This window comes from Telmatherina bonti (genome assembly GCF_933228915.1).
Source record: "Telmatherina bonti genome assembly, chromosome: 14".
Lineage (NCBI taxonomy): Eukaryota > Metazoa > Chordata > Actinopteri > Atheriniformes > Telmatherinidae > Telmatherina > Telmatherina bonti.
Genome location: NC_136612.1, coordinates 24592018 through 24617437, shown reverse-complemented (window position 1 = coordinate 24617437; position 25420 = coordinate 24592018). Strand labels below are relative to the sequence as shown.

The 25420-nt window shown below is 39.4% G+C and overlaps 2 protein-coding genes across 2 annotated transcripts; both read right to left on the bottom strand.

Moving 5' to 3' along the window:
- Window positions 1–9032: 9032 nt before the first annotated feature.
- Window positions 9033–15081, bottom strand: slc25a10a (solute carrier family 25 member 10a). The gene is made up of 11 exons (XM_079252713.1): window positions 14751–15081; window positions 14107–14226; window positions 13896–14010; window positions 13748–13796; window positions 12819–12860; window positions 12681–12724; window positions 12444–12514; window positions 12044–12136; window positions 11882–11959; window positions 9603–9659; window positions 9033–9510 (listed from the first exon to the last, which is right to left on the bottom strand). The coding sequence occupies exons 1-11, from the start codon at window positions 14838–14840 to the stop codon at window positions 9409–9411; spliced, it is 861 nt and encodes a 286-aa protein (XP_079108839.1). The 5' UTR covers window positions 14841–15081; the 3' UTR covers window positions 9033–9408.
- Window positions 15082–17043: 1962 nt separating this feature from the next.
- On the bottom strand, window positions 17044–24671 carry mrpl12 (mitochondrial ribosomal protein L12). The gene is made up of 5 exons (XM_079253463.1): window positions 24500–24671; window positions 23549–23747; window positions 23375–23449; window positions 22267–22404; window positions 17044–18518 (listed from the first exon to the last, which is right to left on the bottom strand). The coding sequence occupies exons 1-5, from the start codon at window positions 24556–24558 to the stop codon at window positions 18402–18404; spliced, it is 588 nt and encodes a 195-aa protein (XP_079109589.1). The 5' UTR covers window positions 24559–24671; the 3' UTR covers window positions 17044–18401.
- Between the last annotated feature and the right edge of the window lie 749 nt (window positions 24672–25420).

Genomic DNA, 25420 nt, shown 5'->3' with positions numbered 1-25420 from the left:
AATTCAACCTACTCCCACACCGAGCAAGTCAGAATGCACTCCTTTTAACCCTGAAGCTCCTCCCACCACAGGAAACTTCCCAATTAACAGAGAAAATCAGGTTTTTCTTAAATAACAGTTGTTCATTATCACAACTAGCCATACTAACCTAATTTCAGAACGGATATGCAAACAAACAGCAAAAGATTACAATAATCAACATTGTAGGAAAAGGAATCCGATAATGTGCCGCGATGGGCGTTTCAATGCGGCACGTGACGATGACGTCACTGTCGTATTGCGACACCCGTCCGCCTCTTAACCGCAGTGAGGACCTTGGCTCGGTTTACATCCATCACCCACGGTAAACATCGGTGTGAGGCGTTGCATTGCGAGACATGTGACAACGCTTCTTTCTCACAAGTAGCCAATCCACTTTTTATTTGCATGAAATTAACTTTAATTAAATTACATTGAAAAAAAAAAATACATGAAGCTTAAAATTACTTGTTAAATTTGTAGTCACATTTGCCAGGTTACACCAGAAATGATGCGTCACTGCTTTTCAGAAAGCCAGGTTCACTATCAGATACTGGAGAATGTAACATTTGATTTACTTTTTCCTCGGCGTGCAACTTGTTGTACCACAGGGCAAAAGGTAGAATGACCCGTTGACCTGTCAGACAAAATTCAGCCCACTGTGAAAGGCACACAGCTCAGTTAATGACTAACATCTGCCTCCTCTAGGACTGAATCCTTATCAGAGGCCAAAGTGTGAACAAAACAATATTCTACTAACTCTGTTCTTCCGCTGTTGAATAGAGCAGGTATATTAGGTTTGTAATGACAAGCTTAAAGATATCAGCAGCAAGCTGTTTCAGTGCTCAAAAGAACATTTGTGCTATAATATTAGGTTGCTATTTCCAATGTCTAAAATATGCATTTATGGGTGAATTAATATTTATTTTTATTCTAACTTCATTTGCCCATAACCCATAGGGCTAAATGCAGGGGAAGGAAATGAAAGCAATTGTTTTATAACATGGCAACAAAACAATATTCCAATGTTCTTACGTGTTCATAGAAATAGAACTGTCCCCAGGCACGCTCATGCAAAACAGAAAACTTAGATGCAGACTAAAGCTTGGAGAAGTGATTATGTTTATTTGTTTATTTATTTAGAGAAATCTGTGTGGCCTAGAATGTCAAACAAGTTTACTACAAATAAGGCTTTAAATAGGAGAAACTGTTGTTTCATTTTCATTTCACTTAAATGTTTTGAATCGACCTTTTCTGCGGAGCCGTTGACAGATTATCACAGAAGTAAAACCATTTCCAATTTATTCAATTTGATCTAATTTTTAAAACTATCTTGTTGTGGTCTGAGGTTACAAACTCAATTAAGAGTGGTATAATATCTTGATAAATAAGAGGAAAATTACAGCACGATCTCATCCAGATACCTCAAGCTATTATTTATTTGAATAGTTTGAAACAACTTTGTAAACTTTTTTAGATGAATAAACATGACTATTAATGGTGACCAATAATGGTGACTGCAGTTCACATCCTAACAAGAGTATCTATAAATACCCCTCAGCTTCACACATGATAGCATAAGGATTGTTATGGATCTTGAACTATAAATTGCACATACTTGGCGTTACCTGCAGAGATATTCCAAAGCATTATTAGGATTTCAGCTTAGTGACAGTGCTTTTTCAAGGTGGCTATTGTTTCAGTGTAAGCTATTGGTTTATGAAAGTAGTCTGTATAGTTTTGTCATTGCTGTAGCTGAAAAACTGGCTTAAAATAACCTGTTTTTAACAGTTTTAAAAGTGATGCATGCAGATTTGGTGATAATCTTTTATTTGCTTTAAATTAATTATGTACATTTCATGCCTTGCTTATGTTAATGGTGTAACTGAATACTGTGGCCTGAAGATTTGCTTTAGCCGTTTAAACTTTCATCTGATGTCAGCTCATGGGTTTTCCCCCATCCCTATGTGTGTTACATAAATAATGGAAAAGGTTTGCTAAGTTACAAAGCCAAAATGTGAAGGAAGTTCCTCCCTCCTACTGTAGACACTGGTTTGACTGATCTACCTGAACTGTTTTGTTTGCAGTCCAGGTTATTCTGAAATTAATGATATTACCAGGAAAGTTGTTTCTATGTCTAGTGGTTTGGCATTTCCCAATCAAAAGATGAGTAGATGCCTCATGCGTCAGTGTTTTAAATCATCAGCTGACCATCTGTTGGCTGGTCTTCTAAAATGAGGGACTAGAAGTGATAGTGGAATCTACATGACTAGAGAAGGAAATAGGACCCAAATGCAAGACTCAGAAGGGACAGGTGGACAAAAAAGCAAAGATGTTTTACAAAACAAAAGAAGCTGCAAAAGTAGGGAAAACCTGAACTAAACAAAAGGCAGAACTGAAAATGACTGACATAACACAACAATTAAAGTAAAATGGCATCATGAACAGAACACAGCAAGCATGATGAATTGGTAATGACCAAATGAAAACCTGGAACATAAATACAGAGCTGCTCACAACAAGAAGCAAATGTGACTCTGGAAAAAAAAACAGAATCAAGGGACAGGAAAGAATCTGTGTAGAATACATGAGGGGATAAACTCAACAAAATAATACAGGAATACAGAAGACTCAAAAATGACAAAGATCAGAAGCAAATGTAGACTACAGTAGAAAAACAATAGCTGAACCAAAATCCCACAGACCATGACAGATAGAAGCTGAAATAGAGAATTTCATGTCAGGCAAAAAATACAAAAAAAATGGCAACTGGAAAAAAAAGAAAGCTAAGGATTTAATAACTTCCTTATTGATACACAAAAGTAAAGTCAGCTGCCATGCAAATCAGGAAAAAACAAAAGCAAATGAGGTTGTTGAACCTGTGTGCAAAGACAAGAGTGGATCCCACTAACAGTGTTAGTCTACTTTTTGATAACTGTGGTATCATTTTAATCATCTTCTCCAATGTCATAAGATTTATTTCCATCCAGTGTTGCATTAATTTTTCTCCAAGATCTTGCATGGATGTTGGGAGAGTTGATCACTTCTAAAAAATATCTTCTCCAGCACATCCCAAAGACTGTCAATAGGGTTCAGGTCTGGCCAATCCAAGTGTGAAAACAATGTCTCATGGTCCGTGAACCACATTCTGAGCCTGATGAATCCTGGCGTTGCCATTTTGGAATATGTGTGTGTCATCAGAGAAGAAAAATCAATTAATAAACTGGTCATCCGGTATATTCAGTATATTCATTTACGCACACAATAATCTGAAACTAGAGAAAGTTTGAAGCGACTGATTGTATTAAATCGTGTCTAAAAAGAGTGTGTATAACTATGTTACTGATCAACAGCTTGTTGGGACAGATACTGAGCGATAGACAGTGCTGGAACTTTGCATTTGCCAAGTTTCTATGTTCATTGTTGAGACACAGAACAGAATTTAAAGGGGCAACAATCAGAAATGAATCAGTTTTGGACTGTGGGAATTAAATAGTCACCATGTGAAGAACAAGTGGTGTCATTTCTTTTGGAGTAGAACATGACGTCATGTTCTGTGTTGATCTCCAGCCCTGTGTTTACCTGCCGGTCTGCTGCGCATCACTGTCAGTCATCCCTTCTTCTCTTCTCTGGTAGCCCTGACTCTCTAAAAATTGCTCCAGCAAGTGAGCAATGGCACTGTGCATTTTCAAAGCAAAATGTCAGAGAACAGAACAAAATATTTATCTGAAGACAACAATGACACGACAACACCTTTAAAGAAGCAACAGTCATGAAGTTGTTGGATAAAGAAAGGGACAGAACCAGATTAACACTGGTTTTGTGTTAGAGTGTGATATCCGTCACTACAGATAATCGTTGCAAGTACATGCATTGCTTTGTGAACATGGGCTCCTGGTCACTGTTAAAATAAAAAGAATAGTGCATGTTTTATTTACAAGCTCCACTTTTGTAACTAACAAAAAAGAGAGAAACAACTCCTGCAAGGGAGTCACCATCTTGTATTTCCAAAGTGAATAGCACTGCTAGAGTTTAAGATGCTACAGTTTGACATGGAGCTCACTTATCTTCTTACTGTGAGTAACAACATAAACTTTATAAATCACTTCCACAAAGTGGTGATATTGTCTTGTCTGCTTTTTGCATAGACATTTGCAGAGAAGAGTGGGATTAAGAAGTTCATGACTTTTTTTTTATCCACAAGTGTTGCTCAACAGCAAACCTTGCAGTAAAACTATTTCCTTTTTTGTTCCTTTAAATGAGATTCATCCAAGAACGTGGGTCCATCAAAGCCTTTCTCAGCTGCACCGTTATGCTCTCTGCATACTTCCATCATAATCACAAACATGTTATTAATTCAGTTTTAAAAATTACATGTATACACACACACACACACACACACACACACACACACACACACACACACACACACACACACACACATATATATATATATATATATATATATATATATATATATATATATATATATATATATATATATATATATATATATATATATATATATATATAATTTAATTAATATAATTTCATTTTCATTAATATATTTAAAGACCTAACAAGTAAGTCATCTCACAACTTTCCAAAACTTTATAGAGTGTACCCTACCCTCGGTGTAGCTGGGGATAGGTTTTGGTCTTGTACAGGATGAAGACCAGACATTAAAGTGTGGAGGAAAAAAAATTTCTGTGATTAAATACCTGTCAAAATTCTTGTTTATTTTCACAATGTGTGTCACTACAAGTGAAACACTTGCTGTCTGAAAAGTAAAGGCTCATCTGTCTAAAAGGTATTTGATGCTTATAGTTTGACAGCCAAGTCAAAGTATTACCTTTAAAGAAAATAAAGGGCATCTATGAAGTCAAACTCAATAAAAAAAAACAAAACATTTATATATTATCTTGCACTGTGATAGTTATCAGGGTAAGGATTACTGATATGTGTCACTTGTATTATCTTTCAAATTCAGAAAAATATATACATATATATCCCTAGACAAATATCTTTTACTGGTCTTGATCTGGTTTGATCACACACATTTGAAGATATTTGAGTGGGAAAGAAAAGTGCTGTAACATTTTATCTAGGCGGTGAAAATAAGTACCCTGCTGGTGGGGAAAACCGCTCAACCTTGTAGTCACCACAAGAGCAAAGAGCAGCCAGTGAACACACTGATCTGGTCTGATGCCTCTGCTGTTTCCAAAGAAACCAGACACAGGAACCGACTTGGCAGCCTCTAACACTCAAATAATAAGAGTTTGCCTTATCCTTTATCGAAAAGGTTCCTTGTTCAGCATGATATTTTTCTTTAATTCTTCCCAAATTTGTACTGAGCACACAAAAAGATTAAAAGTTTTGGTCAAGCATACAAAATTTCATTTTACAGCTGCTGCGCTAAAGCCATCACATGCCATTGTGGAACACCTGCAAGTAATTTATGTGTTAGCCCATGTAGTTCTCTGCTGCTGTGTGGATCATTTATCATTTTAGTTTAATTAGATTTAACAACTTAATTGTGTGACGAAGAAACATTTTTCCCCGCAGACTGAAATTGGCATGTAAATGTAGCTTCAACGCCATTTTAAGAGCAGCACAGTTTTACAGTCTCCATAATCTCATTCTCTGTAGTTGTGGAGCTTCTTGCATGAAAACCAAAGAATAAAGGGATGCTGCTGATTATCTTCAGAACTATACCGAATTGATAAGCAACATGATTCTCTTGAATCATAAATAGCTTCTGTTTATCCCCTGAGGTAGCTGAACATCATGGAAATAAAAAATGGTCTGAAATTGAAGCAAAGACTAAATTGCTTTGACATCAGTTTTTTTTCACCCTTAAACATTTGGGTAAAACAAACCAAAAAAAAAAAAATTCATTTCAGAAATGAGTCTGTGCTTTCTAAGGAGGGTCTGTTTGGTATGAGTTCCAGCAAAACATGAACAGAAAACTCTACAAAACAAGTTAAGACTCCTGTCCCTGGTAATGTAAACTGCCTAAAACAGTGTTTCATCATTATCATTAGCAGCTGTGACTGCATATGTGTGTAGTAGCAAACACAAAACACTGGTTTTGTGTGCTTTTTTTTGTATCCTGGCCACACAGTCTGCACCAAAGTGAGGAATACAAACGTACTTGACCAAATGAAGAGTTTTGCACAGCTTCACAAGTAGTGAAACTGTCATTTAAAGTGAACTTATATGTCTCACTTGAACAGTTTAATACAGGGGTGTCCAAAGTCGGTCCTCGAGGGCCGCTGTCCTGCGGGTTTCCCATGTATTCCTGTTCCAACACATCTAGCTTCCACTAAATGGATCAAACAGCCAATGACGTGCACAACTGATTAAGCTCTACTACTAATTAATTTGAATCAAGTGTGTCTGAGCAGGGATACATAGAAAACCTGCAGGATTCTGGCCCTCGAGGACCGGAGCTGGACACCTCTGGTTTAATATAACTTGCTTGTATTTTGGGCTAATTAGATTTTTTTTATGTACAAAATAGTCAATCTCATGCATGTGCAACAGATTAAGTGCAAAAGCTGTTGATCCTTCTGATATTTCTTCCGTATGGTAGCCTCTTGACAAAAAGGTGAAATAAAACTGATGTTTTGGTCTGCCAGTCTCCAGGCACATTATCATCCTTATATAAGGCTTTTATGACGTCCTTTCTCCCTTGGCTTTAGTTCCTGTTTATGTGAAGATCACTGTTCTGGCTAGCTGCTAAGGGTTGCAGCAGGCTGGAGAACAGAAGGGAGGCACGTAGGCTTAGATCCACATTCAGACCTCAAGAGAAAAACCTGGCTCCCACTCTGTAGCCCACAGACTTTTCCATAATGTGAAACCATCGCTCATTCTCTCAACTCTGCCGTCATTCCAAACCAAGGACATCAGAGTTGTAGCCACACAGTGAGAAGCTGGCAACTATACTTTTACTATTAAAAGAAAACTCTATATCTTTATCTAGATAGATAGATAGATAGATAGATAGATAGATAGATAGATAGATAGATAGATAGATAGATAGATAGATAGATAGATAGATAGATAGATAGATAGATAGATAGATAGATAGATAGATAGATAGATAGATAGATAGATATAAATGTGTTAGGATGTTTTTAACTGAAACTTTGCATAAAGAAAAAAAATCACACCTTGTTTTGAAATCCTCTAACTTTTGTAGACATTCTGAGATCCAGTCAGAAATTTAAAATAGATGTGCTTTCTGCTGACAATCCCACAATGGTGAGTGAAGATGAATAGAATGAAATGTTAAGGTGTCCCATCATTAAAACAAATGTCAACCAAAAAATGGAAAAACTGTTTATTTTCTGAAAATGGAAAAATATTTTAAAATGCTTTTAATCCTGGTTCTAAAAATTACTTTGCTATCTTGACCATTTAAAAAAATCCACAAAAGAAGAAGAAACTTTCTTTGTAAATGCTTTTGCTTCACTTCGTGTACTGCTACTGTACTTTACAACAGTTGTACAGAAACTTTACAAGTGTTCCTGTCATAAAAGCAAATGTGCACAATATTTTGTGCATTGTAGTTTTTATTGAAATTTTTATTGAAAAAGTATTTTTTTAAATTCAAATGATGACTTTTCCTTTGAATATTTTGGCCAAATAGCTGTTTATTATAGCCTCTTTAATTTTGGTTTTGACTACAACATGTTTGACTATGATACAGAAACATTCTGCACAACATGTGGTGTGAAGAAGTTAAAAAGCACATTTGTTCATGTGTGTCAGCATCCTGTCAGGATAAAAGGCAAACCTGTGAGTAGAGATAATTTGCTATATGATGAGATATGAACCTACAGCATCACATAGAAAACGTCACATAAAAAGATCAAGTTTTCTTTTTTGTTATCAAAACTGTTTTACTGACATTAACTTTGTGTTGTCAGCTTCAAGAGTTCGATGCCCCTTTTTTCCTGCACTTTGAAAGAAAAAGTGCTTCATTTAGATTATTAAAACCATCCACAATAGATTCTTTCAAATAGAGTGGTCAGGCTGTGGCGACAGAGTTCCTGATGAAGTGCAAAACACAAGAAAAATCCTTTTTCATTTACAAAGTAAATCCGGATACATACTGAAAATGATAAGTAGGAATCTGCCAGCAGTATGGCATCCAGACATAATGTTCCTATATGGTGCATTATCTGACATTACTGATGTATGTCATTATGTTGCTCTTTCTGCAAGCTCCATAACAACCACGGATGATAACTGCCTTGTTATATTACTTGTGGTACAGGTTTAACAAGGTTACACAAGCTCTCCACTATTCATAAGCAGCTCAAAAGTCCCACTGTAGCCCATGAATTCATATTATACATCAAAAGAGCTGGTTTAGAGAGATTCTTACTCATGAATCTTTGGTAATGTGTCCTCTGGTCAATATCAAAGTCTTTCCTGTAACCATTACAATATAGAAAGGGTATCAAATATGGAGTGGTTGTAAGTCATGACTCAAATAGTGAAATTGATTCACGCAAAGGAAACCAGGAGATATGGAAAAAATATTAAGCTGTCTCCTAAGATTAATTGAATGTAGCTGAACAAGGGAATACTTTGAGAAATAATACCTGGAAAAGTATGAACTAAAATGAAGGCACACATGCACGTACAGCTGAACCAAGACACACAACCCTCCTTTCTTTTTGATTTGGAAAAAAGTTCCTGTTGACAGTCTTTGTGAAAGCAATTATTTTACGTTGGACTGCTCTTGTCTTTGAGCTCTTCAGTCCACACCAGCTGAACCTGCCCAGATTCTCTTCCTGCTTAGAAGAGAGAAGACCTGACAGGATGTTTAATGTGTGCAAAAGCACAACTCTGCTCACATGGAAAGTGAAGTAAAAGAAATTATTAACAAGGCAGCTTCCTATTTTTCAGTGAAACATTGTCCCATAAGGAGCAAGGCAGACACAGTCTGAAGATCCTGACACGTAACTTATGAACTGAATAATTTCAAGAGACGCTTTCCATTTTAATTTTATTTTATCTTATCTTGACCCGTCATCCCTTGGGTTCATTTCCAGTTGTACAATTCATGATAAGTTAGGCGTGGTGAGTGTAAATAATTCAAGTGATATGTTTGTATTCCTTTGACAGACAGAAAATATATACAAGACATTTTAATTCAATTCAAGTTCCTTATCTGGACTATCTTTGAATGTTTATGGTGGGTCACTTTCATTTTGTGTTATGGATGAAGACAATGTAATTTATCTTAGACATCATTTTCTCCCCGCTCCATTTGATCCAGGATAAGTTTGCGTAGGACGGACAGAAAGTGGCATCCATCACAGAAGATCTGACAGAAACCATGGCTAAACAAACACAACCTTCTTCTGACGTCCTTTAGGTGGCGACCACTTTGCCAAAATGCTGCTTCAGCTGTTCAAGAAATATAAAGGTGAGGACCGTGTGGGGTATGAGTCGAATACCTGCAGGGACAAGACCCTGGACACAAATCATGATAAAGAGTCATATTTGTGACCATAAGTAAGTGTGTAAAATATGTCAGTGTGAGTAAGAGTAAGGGCGAAATCTACCTTGTAGAATGCCTTGGGGCCTAGTTTTGCTGTTTCTGTTAGACAGTGAAATACATTCTGGAAAAAGAAGAACACAAACAAAAGAGGCATGCCAAGCTGAGTAAGTCTCCCTACAGTGAATAAATAAAACATATGTGTCAGACTGATAACAGGGAAACCCGGAAATTCAACAAAAATGGGTCATCTGCCCCACAGAGTGCAAAACTAAATATAGCTACAGTCATCATGGATATAAATGTCATGGCAAAATTGCATTTCTTTCTTTACAAATAGGCTTTTTTCAACTGGTTTTCTTTTTTTCAACTGTTTTTTTTTTTTTCGTGTGGCAGTATGATTGGACATCATGCATCTTTAATGTTTGAATAAAATACTCAAAAAATTTCCTTTCTTGGTTTGGCACATCATGGAAGAGCGGGATATTGGTCACTCAGCAATTAGCAAAAGAATCAATATAAAACATTAAAAATTTGTCTTAAAAATGAGAAAATGATCCGTTTTCTCTGTTGTGCTTTGCTAGGACTTCAATAGGAAACATTCCATTCATATTATGGATAAAATCATATGGAAGGGAGTTGTTCTTCAAGTTCCAAAATGTGTGTGTGTGTGTGTGTGTGTGTATATGTGTATATATATATATATATATATATATATATATATATATATATATATATATATATATATATATATATATACACTACTCACAAAAAGTTAGGGATATTCAGCTTTTGGGTGAAATTTCACAACAAGCCTAAAATGCATTCAAACCTGTACAGGTGAACTTAATGTGATTTTCTCTAAGCTTTTAAATGCACATGTCCAACTGTTAAATGTTTCAATAAATTTTGCACAAGTTGCTGTTCTCTAACAAGGAGCTTAACGGCAAAAATCACAGCAGGTGTGTGATCCTTGAATTGACCAATAAATGTCCTGGTTCAATTAGAGCTGGTGTTTAAACAGTTGTCCTCATCATGCTGTTCACATTTTGACATCATGAGACCAAGACGACACCTAACAATGGAACAACAGTCCCTTGCCATTGCGATGCTTCAAACAGGACGTTCTCAGACAGAAGTGGCCACTGAGCTTGGAGTGTCACAGAGTGTCATCAGCAGGTTGCAACAGAGATATCGAGAGACTGGAAGAGTCACAGAAAGGCCTAGAAGTGGACGTCCTTTGGCCACATCCCGTGCTGATGACCGCTACATTGTGAACACTGCCCTGAGAAACCGGATGATGAATGCCACTCAACTCCAGGCACGTTTAAGAGAGGTGAGAGGCACCCAAGTGTCACGTCAGACCATTCGAAACCGTTTCCGTCAGCGTGGTCTGCGTGCTAGACGACCTGCACGGGTACCTGACCACACCACCAGGCACAGGCATCATCGTCTTGCATGGGCCAGGGAGCATTTACGCTGGACGAGGAACCAGTGGGCCTCAGTGCTGTTCTCTGATGAAAGTCGATTCACACTGAGCAGAAATGATGGCCGGCAACGATGTTGGAGACGTCAGGGAGAGCGCTATGCATCAGCCACTGTTGTCACCAGGCGAGCTTTTGGTGGTGGCGGTGTTACAGTGTGGGCAGGGGTGTCCACTTGGTACAGAACTGCCCTACACTTTGTGAATGATACAGTGACAAGCCCATACTACCTGAATAACATCATTAATCCAGTGATTGTGCCCCTACATGAACAGCACAGGCCTAATTTCATCTTCATGGACGACAATGCTCCTGCTCCTCGAGGCCGCATCATCAGGGAACGGCTGTTGGAGACTGGTGTACCTCAAATCCCATTGAAAACCTGTGGGATCAGCTGAGCCGTTGTGTAGAGGCTCGAGACCCTGCACCCGAGAACCTCAATGACCTGAGGGCTGCCCTTCAAGAAGAGTGGGATGCCATGCCTCAGCAGGCAATAAGTTGCCTTGTGAACAGCATGAGACGTCGTTGTCAAGCTGTAATTGATGCTCAAGGGCACATGACGAGATACTGAGATGTTCAAATTTTTTGTTGTGGTGTAACTACCATTGTTGTTACCTTTTGTGTTGAATGAATTTTTGAGATGAGGAAATCAGTAGTGCATCCTTCTACTTAAATGTCTTACTTTTATGATATTATATCACTGTAGCATGAACATATTGCATTTTCCATAAATTTCACCTGAAAGCCAAATATCCCTAACTTTTTGTGAGTAGTGTATATAGATATATATATAAATGTATAATATACATTATAGTGTAACATTATAGATGGGAAATTAGAAATGCCTTGTTAAAACACTCACTCTGTATTCCAATTTTGAATTCATTAATCTTGTTTTGACAACATCGAGTGGCTGGCACAAGATTGTGGCACAACCACCCTGTACAGAAAATAAAAAAGAAAGGTTTATTTCAGAAAATGTTGACATTCTTGTATAAAAACTTGGCAGAAACAATAAACTTACTGCAAACACACTGGCCAGGAAGTGAGTGAGGATGCTATCAGTGAAGTAACCAGTAGCCAAAACCAGCTGCTTGGACTGGTCATAACACGACAACTAGAGGAGCAAAATACGCCTAGTATAAATAAAACAGTAAAATTTTGTGATTTGGGGGATCAATAGCTTTTTTTTTTTTACCTATCAGTATAAGGGAGGCCTAAACACTGAAACAGACCTTGTCTTTATTCTATTCTATTCTATTCTATTCTATTCTATTCTATTCTATTCTACAGTCATTTAGCAGATGCTTTTATCGAAAGGCAACATATGAGTGAGAACAACACAAGCACGACTAAACAAACAATTAAAGAACTGTTGAAATAATTCTGCAGTCTGTAAAATGAGTAGTAGAACAGCCATTTACCTGTCCAACAGAGACCAGTGCACCTCTGGTAGATGCCATCGTAGCACCAGAGAACAACTTCTTGACTCCCTCTACAGTGGAAATTACAGAAACTAAAGCATTATTAAAGAATAAGGAATAAAATGTGGAAAAGGTTTGCGCTATTATCAGGGTAGAAATTTAGATGTAATTGTAATTCTTCATGCAAATGAAAAGAAATCATACCTTAAGAGATTTGTCAGATTTGAACAATCTTACCTTCCCTCCAAACACGCAACAGTCCATCAAGTACATGAGCATAACTAGCAGAAGAAAGAAAAGTCTGACAATGCAGCCGGTTGCAGGAAAAGAACTCTAATTGTCTGTAATTATGACGCCTATTTTCAATGTTCTTACTTCCTCCTGAGTTCGACGGCCAGCTTGACATCATTCTGCATCCTGGAGAATAAAAGATTTAAATCAGAATAATGACAGCATGAATGATTATCACAGTGATTATCTGACTTCTAAATGAAGTGAAAATTGCTCCATTTGGCAGGTTAACAATGGGTCTCTCTTCACTTTTTTTTTTATTGCTATGTTTTGTTTTTTAATGACAAATTTAGACATAGCCACTCTTTGCCTCTTTTAAAAATCAGTTTAATGAGATTTTTTTTCTGTGATTAAAAGAAAAAAAAAAAAAACTTTTTAATGCTGGTTTGAATGCTTCACTGCTGTAATGATTTCTGCTGGTAATTTTGGACATTTTTATGGATTTTTGTTTTTATCTTTTAGTTTTAAATCACACCAACATGAAATACATTTACATATGGGGACAGCTGATTAAGCTTTTCAAAGACCAACTGAGCCCTGGAATAATCCCCCCGATTAAGAACTCTGAAGCTGGGCATTAAAAGCAAGAAGAAGAAGGAGAAGGATTTCGTTCATTCTGTGATTGTCCTGGAAAATGTAGGCTCACTGGTAAATAAATTGTATAAGCTTTAAACACTAGGTTTTAGTAGAAATATGAGACCTTGCAGGCAGACAGAGTGGAAAGAGCAAGAGGGGTTAAAAAGGGTTAACAACAGATGCTGTAAATCAGGACGGGTGACTTAAACGGAGAATCTCTCCACCCGCAATGCTGACCTGCAAGCTGAGTTTTTTTTCCCCATGTGGTCAACAGATAGAGTTTGCATGCTTTTTCTCTAGTCACAGTGTGTGACTTCATCATCTATGTTGGTGTCAAGCTACAAAAGCAACACTCCAATCCTTTCATAGTAAACTGAATACAAGATTACTCTTCGTTTTTAATTAAATGATCTAACATTTCTATTACATCAACTAACCGGACATTCACCAGGTCAGCAGGAGTACCAACAAAACCTCCTGCAAATCCTGTTGGGAAAAAAAAACATGATAAAAAAAAAACAGTTTGATGAATCCATGTTTCTTTTTTAGACAAAATTACGAATATGTTTATGTTTCACCACATACCTCCAAAAGCACCAAGTAGAACTTTTTGATAGAAAGGCATGGGACCTTTGTTTTTCCTGATTATTCTGTCCCTGACTGTCTCATAAATGGCAAACCTTAGCAGTGAATATGTCATCTGTTGGAAAAAAAAAAAAAAACAAAGATGTACATATAATAGAAAGTTGCAATGTGCCCTATAAAAAGTGTGCATTTCTAATTTAGTGTTTTCCACCTGCCGGCAGATGGAAGCAGTGAGGCCACTGTAGAGAGCTAGATAACCCTCTCTTCTCACTACATTCACAGTCATCCCGATCATCCTCAGCCTCACCTCCTGCTGTGTCTGTAAGTGCACCTGGAAATGATCAGCAGGAGAGTTAGTCACACCTGCAATGACAGCAGCTGCTCTCTGCTGTTCAGGAGTTAGTCAACAAAGAAAAGTTTCAGCTTTTAATAGGTCCCAAAGTCCATCAGTTTAAGACAAAAGTTTCAGTTATGAGTCCTATTTCATCAGAATTCAGTCCGAAATACAGCAAAATAAAAAATAGCTACAGGATTGGAAAGAGGAAACAATAAACCTGAGCTCAAATTGGTCTTGTTGCTGAATATGTGCTTCAAATCCTCCAAATTAAACCTCATGATTACTGTAACCCAGGAAATCCAGTCTCATCATGGCCTTGTGACCACAACAGTCACTGGAATGATAAGAAACTGTATAAACGAAACCATTGCAAACTTTTTTAAATCAAATAAAGAAAAATAAATATCCTAAAATGATAATATTTCCTAGATCTTCAGTGTCACAGAGCTAAAAGGCTTTTTTAGGATGAATGATCTTCTAACAGAAACACATGCTCCTATAAACATGCTTAATCTCACCTTAATCAAATCCAGTGGGTGCGTTAAGCAGGCAGCTGCACTCGAGGAGACTCCACCGAAATACCAGCGAGAAACACGATTCTCCTGCATGTTGTTACTGAAACAAACTGAAAGGAAAAAATGTGTTGCCTCCTCAAAGGTTGCTAGGACAACTTTGTCCGAAGACACCTGTTTTCATCTCTTTCTCTCAGCGCTGATGGTATGGGGTGGTCAAGTTTCGGAAGTCATCTTAATTTAAATTAGTATATTTGAAGAAAAGCTGGAGATTTTGGAAAGCCACATGGCCAAGTTCAGCAAGTTGAGTAAGTACAGAGCCTTCAAACTTACTCAATGTTTCTGTGCCAAGAAAAGAGGTGCAGCTGGTTTGTGGGAGGGAGAGTGTGAGACTAATATAAAAATAGCTTGACTGCTGCTTTGTAAATGTAGCGTGCTAGCATAATAGAATCCAAGTTCAAAGAATATCAGTCAAGCGTAGATTGAAATCGGGCCTTTAAAATTCCCACTCACATGAAGGGTCAAAAGGTTAAAATTCCCAACATTCATTTAACAGCTGCATGTTATACGGTGTATAGATTATATTTATGGATCTGTAGATGTTTTTACTGTTCAAGAGACTGTTTTAGTTCTTCAGCATGATATGATTTTAAATGAATGGGCAGCCTGGCATGGAAATGTGTGTGCTGAGGAGGTGGCCTGAGAGGGAGGGGATTCATGACAGATGATACAAACAGTAACTGGATACCTACTCCAAGTCAGAGTGAAGCAACCCATAAGCAAACCCTCTGAGCATGCCTAATCAAGAGGCACATCTTATCACACAGTTAGATATCAAAAATAGGTTTCTTTCTAGCACTTTGTCTGTTCATTGGATTAAAAAAACATCCCAACATCTTTACCAGGGCTTTTGGCTACAGCATTCTAATACAGTAGACTTTACTAATAGAAATCCTCTTCAGGAGATGGGGCTGCTAATGATATGATCAGTTTGAAGAAAATACTTTGGATTGGGATACTTTGGGAACAATCCAACATAATCTGTAGCCACAAAAATGATAATGAAGCTTCAGTCTTCATGAGGTTTTGATTATATGTGTGTAAAACTATAAATTTTTCAAATGAATCATAAAATTAGTTGCTATTTTTTTCATCTATACTATGTTGTGGTTTTCCAGTATAGGTGAACTGATGTAAAAATTTGATCTACAGAATTATGACATCTGAAAAGCAAAATGCATGTTGTGTGTGCCTTTTTACATGTTCTAAAGAGATAAAACCAGAACAAATAGTATGATCCAAATATAAAAATATAAAGCCAAATAATAGACTACCACCACACAGTTTCTTAGAATAATAAAGTAATAAAATCATTTGATTATCAGGATGAGCCTAACACACATAAAGCTCTTGTTCCACACAATGCAGCCAGGCTACCGTTCTGCCTGTTCCTGCTGGACAGGACAAACAAAAATAAAAAATAAAAACGAAAAATTAAAAAAACTGTCAGTTCACATACACAGGGATGCCTGGAAGAAAGGACCTATTTCTTTTTTTTTTTTTATGAGTCATGTCAATTGATCAGTTTTTCTTTTGTTTTTTGTTTAATCATTTTCCTCCAGTTAGAAACCCCCCACCACCACCAACTCAGCAGGGTACTGGTGGGTCATTCTCCTCAGCAATTTTCTGTAACTCACCATGACCCGATTCCAGGGAGTTTTCCGTCCGAGGGGAAATTGGATGATAGTGAAGTATGCCCTTAAAAAGGTTTTACAGTTAGTTGTCTTGCATCATTTTGTATCACCACACATTTCTTTCAGTCATCTCCATTCTTTCTCTTCATCTTCACCTGCATTCGTTTTGTAAAGTGCCTTCTTCTGTCACGGCCAGCAGAGCCAAGGCGTATGAATAAATCCCATTGCACTCTCTATTACTCTTATTAACACTTGTGTTTTGCTGCAGTACTAAAGGAAATGAGTTGTGAAAAGTACAAAGGTTCTGGCTTCATACGACTGGGAACAGGTGAAAAGAAAAACCCATCAATATCCTCTTTGTTCACACTCCCTCTGGTGTTCATAAGCTGCAACATGGAAGATTTACTTACCTCATATTGATATGCACTGCTGCATAAATTTTATTACTGATTTAATCTTTACAAGGCATTTCTGTTCAAACAACTAAGTATTCAGTTTTTTCTTCTTTAACTTTACACCATTTAAATACCCATTTTAATGCCATTTTGACCTTATTGCCTCATATGTAGTCAGCATTTGGATTTGGACAGAGCAATTAGGCCTGCTTTACACATCAAGTAAAAAAAAAAAAAAATCAATTTTACTTTAAAATAAAAATATATTACTTTTCTCTTTGTTTCATAATGGCTCCACTTAAACAGAGGCAACTCTATTTCTTGATACAAATCTCTTTTCAGTGCTTCTTTTATACTGTATTCTTTTATATTTAGTGGAAAGTAGCCATTGTTTGGTGCCATTTGTCCCAAAGAAGTATTTAATTCTATTAGCTTGCATTAAACTAGGAGGAAAATCCTTATTGTTCGTGTATCACCAAAGATCTATATCATGCATCATTAATTAATGAGTGACCAAAACTCAATTCATACACATTACAGGTACATTATCTTGTTGAAAACACACACCTTACAAAAACACCGCTCAGTGGGGATCTATAACCAGTGGTAAACTAGTTTATAATCCAGAAATATCCCATACATGGTCTACAGCCCTTTTAGACAACACTTCTGTTTGAGAAGTCCAAAATGCCTCCTTTTGGAACATCACGTCGTCCTATTTGACCCCAGCGCCCATATAAATGGTTAAATGACCAATACAGCTTGATTTCCCCAGGATACCGGGTGCTTTACAGATGCAAACTACAGGCATAAAAGCAAAGAATTAAGACAGGACCTTAACTAAATGTTCACATGCAGCCACCATGATTGAGATATATATTGTGGGCTCTGGCAAGTGGTAGGAATACAAGAAGACGTTATTTGTAGAATAGAATATTAAGTTCCTTTGTCATTTAAAATGTACAACTTTAATTCATTTTACTAGATTAAATTCTAAGGCAACAAATCACAGATTAAATTAACCGTTCTACAATATCTTTATGATGTTATGCGGTTTGTTCAAAATCAATATCAAAAACAAGAATAAAAAAACATAAGGATATTTCGACTTTAATCATATTAATAATGAGCATAAGGACACAGCGCTGGTATCGTCTGAGCTAGATACAGTATGCGGTGTTCCTTAACGTCTGTAACCATGCTCCTGCAGTGCAAACTTTCCCTCTTTGAAACACACACACAGAAATATCTGCTGACTTCTGTGTCACTCAGGCCAGCATTTCTGTAGCTTGTTTGCTACACAAGCATCATACAAACATCAGCACGCAAGCAAACATCAAGGTGGTCATTTGTTCAGGCTGTGTCCCTGGAAAGTTCAGTCTGAGCTGTACTGCTCCACCTGATACTGCTAGGAGACGGTTTAGATGGAAGAAGGCATTTTGTTTCCTTTTTTCTAAGGAACCTCCTCTTCGTTGTGTAAAAAAAAAAAATTTAAAAAAAAAAAAAAAAAATCATCATGAAGGACGAAGTGCATGACCAGCAACAGGGCAGAGAACAGGTGGACAGATCTACTCCAACACCACAGTGCCCCCTGCTGCCTCCAGGGCTGCTTTAAGTTTTTCGGCCTCTTCCTTGGAAACATTGGCCCGGATTTCCTGGGGAAGAGACTCCACTAGTTTCTTGGCCTGAGTTAAGCAAAAAAGAAAGAAAGAAATAGGGTTACTGAGGTTATCTAATTTGTCCCACAAAGCAGTGAACTGGAGTGTGCCCAGGCTCATATTTTACACTAATCATAAACAATGATGCTCTGACTGCAGTAAACAAGCTGTATTTACAGTATTGGAGGACTGCAACAGGAAAGCTATGACAGGCCATGTTTTTTTTTTTTGCTCAGATTTATACTGTACATATATTCAAGTCAACATGCTACTGTACAAAGTGGGAACAGTACTTAATTAGGCTAAGACTAAATATATTTATAATTTAATATACAATGTGTAGCTTTCTGGGTAAATACAAGGCTATATTTCAAATCCTGTATGGTTTAAAAGCAATTTTATAAAGTTGAATGCAACCTTCTAACTGGTACGGATGCCTTGTTGCGTTTAATAACATAAAGCCATTGCCAACTGATTAACAACAGAAAATGAACCTTGCAGCAGGAGCTGGTGATGAAACAGACCCTTTAGGAGCCTTTTGAACTCTGTACGTTCACAGGACTTGTTACACACATCATTATCCTGTTTGTATGTAGAGAGACAGTTTGAGGGTCTACATTAGTAAGACACCTCTGAGCTAGTAAAAGAAGCAGTCACAGAAACAGACTAGGGTGTATTTGTGAAGTGGGAGAACCTGCAGAGTAGAAACCCCTTCTTTCAAACAGTAATGCTTAAAAAACTAAATGCTCAATATGGTGGCTTGCTGATTGAAAGCACCAAATAAATACTTAGGTTTGATAAGTCTGAATTACCAAAGGAAAAAGAGCAAAACCTTAAAAGACATCTTATTTGTGTAGATAGGACATAATTGCTGTACACAAAGAGCCAGAGTTACTATGGCAACAAGATGGCCAAACACAACAGTGAACTGAGACATCCTTTCATTTTTACTCAACAATCCAGCAAGAAGACTTTTCTACTGAGATTAGGTTACAATTTTCACAGCATTTTCAAATTTGACAGAGATCGAAATGACATGAGCACTGTGATCAATATGAACAAGTCATAAAGCTAACCTGTTCAAATTATTTAAAAGCTTTTAGAAAAAGTGCCTGCCTGCCTGGTGCCACAAAGCTGAAATCATTTTGCAGTGTAAAGAATTCTTTCCCTGATCACCACCTGGTGGTGAGTTGGCTCAGATGATGGGGGAGGAGGCCGGTCAGATCTGGCAGACCCAAACGTGTTGTGAGGGTCTGCTGGGAACGTCTGGCTGAGTCCCCCGTCAGAGCGAGCTTCAACTCCCACCTTCAACAGAGCTTCAACCATGTCCCGAGTGAGGCGGGGGACATTGAGTCCGAATGGGCTGTGTTCCGTGCCTCTATTGCTGAGGCGGCCAGCTGGAGCTGTGGCCGTAAGGTCGTTGGTGCCTGTCGTGGCGGTAATCCCAGGACTCGTTGGTGGACACCAGCAGTGAGGGATGCCGTCAAGCTGAAGAAGGAGTCCTATCGGGCCTTCTTGGCCTGTGGGACTCCGGAGGCAGCTGATGGGTACCGACAGGCTAAGCGGCATGCGGCTTCGGCTGTCGCCAAGGCAAAAACTCGGGCATGGGAGGAGTTCGGCGAGGCCATGGAGAAAGACTTCCGGACGGCTTCGAGGCGATTCTGGTCCACCATCCAGCGGCTCAGGAGGGGGAAGCAGTGCTCCATCAACACTGTGTACAGTGGAGGTGGGGAGCTGCTGACCTCAACTCGGGACGTGGTGGGTCGGTGGAAGGAATACTTCGAAGACCTCCTCAATCCTACCAACACGTCTTCCGATGAGGAAGCAGAGCTGGTGGACTCAGGGGTGGACTCTCCTATCTCTGGGGCTGAAGTCGCTGAGGTGGTCAAAAAGCTCCTTGGCGGCAAGGCCCCGGGGGTGGATGAGATCCGCCCGGAGTTCCTTAAGGCTCTGGATGCTGTGGGGCTGTCCTGGCTGACACGCCTCTGCAGCATCGTGTGGACATCGGGGGCAGTACCGCTGGATTGGCAGACTGGGGTGGTGGTCCCCCTTTTTAAGAAGGGGGACCGGAGGGTGTGTTCCAATTACAGGGGAATCACACTCCTCAGCCTCCCTGGTAAGGTCTATTCAGGGGTCCTGGAGAGGAGGGTCCGCCGGATAGTCGAATCTCGGATTGAGGAGGAGCAGTGTGGTTTTCGTCCTGGTCGCGGAACAGTGGATCAGCTCTATACCCTCGTTGGAGTCCTGGAGGGGGCATGGGGGTTTGCCCAACCACTCTACATGTGCTTTGTGGACCATGTCCCCCGGGGGCTCCTGTGGGGGGTACTCCGGGAGTATGGGGTACCGGACCCCCTTGTGCGAGCTGTCCGGTCCCTGTACGACAGGTGTCAGAGCTTGGTCCGCATTGCGGAAGTAAGTCGGATTCGTTTCCGGTGAGGGTTGGACTCCGCCAAGGCTGCCCTTTATCACCGAATCTGTTCATAACTTATATGGACAGAATTTCTAAAACAGTAGAGGTGTTGAGGGGATCCGGCTCGGTGGCCTCAGGATTGGGTCCCTGCTTTTTGCAGATGACGTGGTCCTGTTGGCTTCATCTGGTCGTGATCTCCAGCTCTCACTTGAGCGATTCGCTGCCGAGTGTGAAGCAGCCGGGATGGTAATCAGCACCTCCAAATCTGAGACCATGGTCCTCAGCCGGAATAGGGTGGTTTGCCCTCTCCGGGTTGGGAGTCAGGTCCTGCCTCAAGTGGAGGAGTTTAAATATCTCGGGGTCTTGTTCACGAGTGAGGGAAGGATGGAGCGCGAGATTGACAGACGGATCGGTGCAGCGTCTGCAGTAATGCGGACTCTGCGCCGGTCTGTCGTGGTGAAGAAGGAGCTGAGCCAGAAGGCGAAGCTCTCGATTTACCAGTCGATCTACGTTCCTACCCTCACCTATGGTCATGAGCTGTGGGTCGTGACCGAAAGAACGAGATCTCGTATACAGGCGGCTGAAATGGGTTTCCTCCGCAGGGTGACCGGGCTCTCCCTTAGAGATAGGGTGAGGAGATCGGTCATCCGGGAAGGGCTCAGAGTAGAGCCGCTGCTCCTCCGCATCGAGAGGAACCAGTTGAGGTGGCTCGGGCATCTGGTCAGGGTGCCTCCTGGACACCTCCCTGGTGAGGTGTTCCAGGCACGTCCCTCTGGGAGGAGACCCTGGGGAAGACCCAGGACACACTGGAGGGATTATATCTCTCGGCTGGTCTGGGAACGCCTCGGGATCCCCCCGCAGAGTTGGCAAATGTGGCTGGGGAGAGGGAAATCTGGACTTCCCTGCTTAGGCTGCTGCCCCCGCGACCCGACCCTGGATAAGCGGCACGAAGACGAGAAGAATTCTTTCACTCATTTTTTCCCTGCTTAGTCCAGCTGAAGGTTGCAGGGAAACTGGAGTCTAACCCAGCAATCATTGTGCAAGAGGCAGGGTTTACCTGGACAGGTCGCCAGTTCATTACAGTATAAAAGAATTAATAAAAGCTATAACAAAAAAATAATAATTTTAGCATTAAAAGCTGTGGGAAACAATGACCTCTCATACTGGTGTTTCTTGCAGTGGAGCTGAAGAAACCGGTTCTTAACAGACCTTATTGTGTGATAACGTTTTGGGGTTTTTTTGCAGCTACAGATTAGCCCTGAAAACAGACCACCTTACTCATCAGTTCAGCTGAATCTTTATGGAAACAAACTAACTTAAAAAAAAAAAAAAAAAAAAAAAAAAGTCTTTAAACAGGACACGTACCTGGACCAGATTCAAGCCTTGGATGCAGTTCTTCACTTCCTTTATAAGCTTGACTTTTTCCGCTGCCTTTAGTTCTGTCAATTTCACAATAAAGTGAGTCTTCTCCTTCTTAACTGGTGCCTCCTCCTCTTCTGTGGGCTTGTTTTAAAAGAAAAGATAACAAATTAACACTTTAATTACAAACATGTAAATCTACATTAGCCAACATCATGGCAACATTACCAGCAACTCCTCTGGAATTAAGCCTTAATATTGCTTTAACATTCATTGTGCATTAAAGGGGTTCTATTATGGTATTTCAAGTTTTCTGAGCTTTGTATAGTGTTACAGCGTTGAATCCTCATCAGACATGTGAATGGTACTGTTTTTTATCACCTAAACGCATGTTTGAGTTTGAGTTCCAGCACTCTCTCCTTTCGGTTTACATGGCGACAAAAAACGAGTCGTTTTAGAGAGTTTTTTCTACTTGGAAATCCTTGTGACGTCCCGGGGGATAAGGTTCGGTGATTGGTTACCTTCTACTGGTTAACAAGGGCAAATGTGCAAATATATCAGGCGGGTGGAAAACGTCAGATAAAGTTATTTCGAACGATGGCTGGTGAGTTTACCAAAAAGAGACATCCTCCTGCATTTGTTGCTGTGGGTTGCTGTTTTCCACTTCGTTTTCAGGGTCTGATTCAGGTTCGAACATGAAGGGCTGTATGCTATGTGTTGATATTGTATTTTATTTTTTATTGAGTTCATATTAGCCTAATCCTTCTGTTTATGAGATATGTTACAATGACGGCGAAAGCAGTTGCGGTGCGCGCTCCCAATGTAGTGCAGTGGCAGCTGACCAATCAGTGGCAACTTATATCTGGCGGGAGGCGGGGCTTGATGCGGAAGAGTCTCAAGCCACTCGTTTTGCCCACAGGCTGATCTGACAGCCTACGGAGAGGGTCGATCTTAAGTAAATAAAGCGATTTGTGACAATAACTTGATCAATCCCAGCCCTTCTGGGCTCAGAAACAAAAATAAATTAGCCTGAAATGCACACAATAGTTCCACTTTAATGTAACCCATAGTCGGTGTTACAGGAGGTTATATGTTTCATTATCTTTCATTGTACCTGAGCAGCAGGAGCAGGGGATGCAGCCATCGCCCCCATAGGCATCATCCCAACATCCTTAATGTTGAGAGTTTTCTGTAATCAAAAAAGAAATGCCCAAAAACAAATGTGGGTCATGAAAATTCACCTGAAATTTTTCAGTGCAGATTGAGTAATGAATATTTTTATACAAACCTTGAGAAGCTCGTTTAGGTCTGACACCTCTAATAAGGTGAGGCTGGCTATGTCACTGACAAGCTGTTGGATTTTGGGGGAATATTGTTTGGGTGCTCCATCTAGTGGGGGGGTGGCAATGACGTCTGAGTGAGAGGCTGGACTAGTTTTGAGAAGCCTGAGCGCACACAAGGCTGGACCCTGCTGCTGAAGATGTTGCCTGAAAAATTCACAATAGTTTGTTAAACAAATGCATTTGGTCATGGATCCTGCTCTAACTCATATTTCTTTATCATGTTTGCTGAGTATTTGCTTGACTATTCCATTAATCTAAATCTTTCCACCAATCTGATGACATAACAGATGCACACTAGTTTTACACTTAAAATCTTTGTGCAGCATCAATATCTGATTCAACACAATCACATAGTTGCAGAATTTACAATAGTGGAAAGTTCTTTTAAAATTAAACACAGCAACAAGAAGTCTTCAATATGCAAATGTGCACACATGTCAGATTCCTCTCCAGTCTTGCATGATGCTAAACAACATCTAGAGACGCAGAAAAAAATGATCCTATCAGGAAAAAGGTAAGATTTCCCGTTTGCTTAACGTGACCTTTACTGAAAGGAGGACGGCAGCCAAAGCCTTACAGATTTTACAACCATGCTACGGACAAGGGCAATCTTTTTCTACTGACTAACTTTACCAGTCACAGAACCAGGGTCTTTAAGTTGCAACTTCAGAGGTAACAAGCACCGCCTAAGAAACTAAACAACTACACAAAAAATAGCCAGTTATAACTGCGGTTGAACAGCTTCTTCTGTATTTTAATTCATTTAAGAGAGGACAAAATGCTCTAAATCAAAAATCAGAATCAGCACTTTGTTACTATGTGCCCTTGAAGAGTAAGACATCCAGGGAGATGCACGGAGGATCTGGTGTTATATGACCGACTGTTGTGTTACGTACCGGTGTGTGCTCGCGGCAGCCCGCAGCGCGGTCCGGAGGCAACGTCTGATACAGTACATGCTAACGTCCACCGGAGCTCTTTAACATGCAGTTTCTATCAACTATCAGCAGATAAAATTTCCCCTGCCAGTCCAATCCACAAGCTTCAAAAGCACATGGCGTCCTGTCTGCTCCTGACCTACCCAGAATGCATTACGTGAACTGTTAGAAAACCTACGGAAGCCTCTGAAGGACAACACATTGCGCTGCACCTTGAGAGACGCAAGGGGAGTTATAGATTGAATCAGTACAAGTCTAAAAATCTTGATTTTTAAATAATAATATTAATTACTATACTACAATCACTTTATTATAAATGAATGACTTTTTGTTTGTTTGTTTGTTTGTTTACTCCCTTCCCACCCCATAATATCACCTATGTTATAATACAAAGAATTAATACTATAATGTTTGTTGGAAAGAACTGGGCTAAGTTCTCCAACTTTCCAACAAATATAGCTATACTAAGTGTTGAAGTGCTCCTTGAAGAGCTGAGTCTTTAGCTTGCTCTTAAAAGTAGACAGGGACTCTGCAGAGCAAACACAGTTTGGGAGATCATTCCACTATCGTGGCACAATAGAGGAAAAGAGTAGTGATTATATTCTAACATTTATGTCACAATAGTTGAAACATTTAAGTACGACATATTTACTAACACATGGCTCTCTATGTGAGCCCTACCTGTACTATACAGGGGAGGAGCACAAAGGGAATCCTCTTTACTTGGTAATCTGTGCATCCATCTGCTCTTACAGTCATCCACCACATCCACTTCTCTCCAATATGCTACGTCCCCATTAGCTTGTTTCTCTTGGCATGGTAAGATGGATCAGCTGTGATGGGGGAAAAAAAAAAGAAAGGTATCATTTTGTTTTTTTATTT

Coding starts and splice junctions, on each gene's coding strand:
- slc25a10a (XM_079252713.1), bottom strand. CDS start 14,840: ATGCAGGAGAATCGTGTTTCTCGCTGGTATTTCGGTGGAGTCTCCTCG. Junction 14,011..14,106: donor CTGCTTCCATCTGCCGGCAG/GTGGAAAACACT, acceptor TTTTTCCAACAG/ATGACATATTCACTGCTAAG. Junction 12,725..12,818: donor GCCGTCGAACTCAGGAGGAA/GTAAGAACATTG, acceptor TTCTTCTGCTAG/TTATGCTCATGTACTTGATG.
- mrpl12 (XM_079253463.1), bottom strand. CDS start 24,558: ATGTACTGTATCAGACGTTGCCTCCGGACCGCGCTGCGGGCTGCCGCG. Junction 23,748..24,499: donor GCTGCCGCGAGCACACACCG/GTACGTAACACA, acceptor TGAATTTTTCAG/GCAACATCTTCAGCAGCAGG. Junction 22,405..23,374: donor CCCCTGCTCCTGCTGCTCAG/GTACAATGAAAG, acceptor TTTTAAAACAAG/CCCACAGAAGAGGAGGAGGC.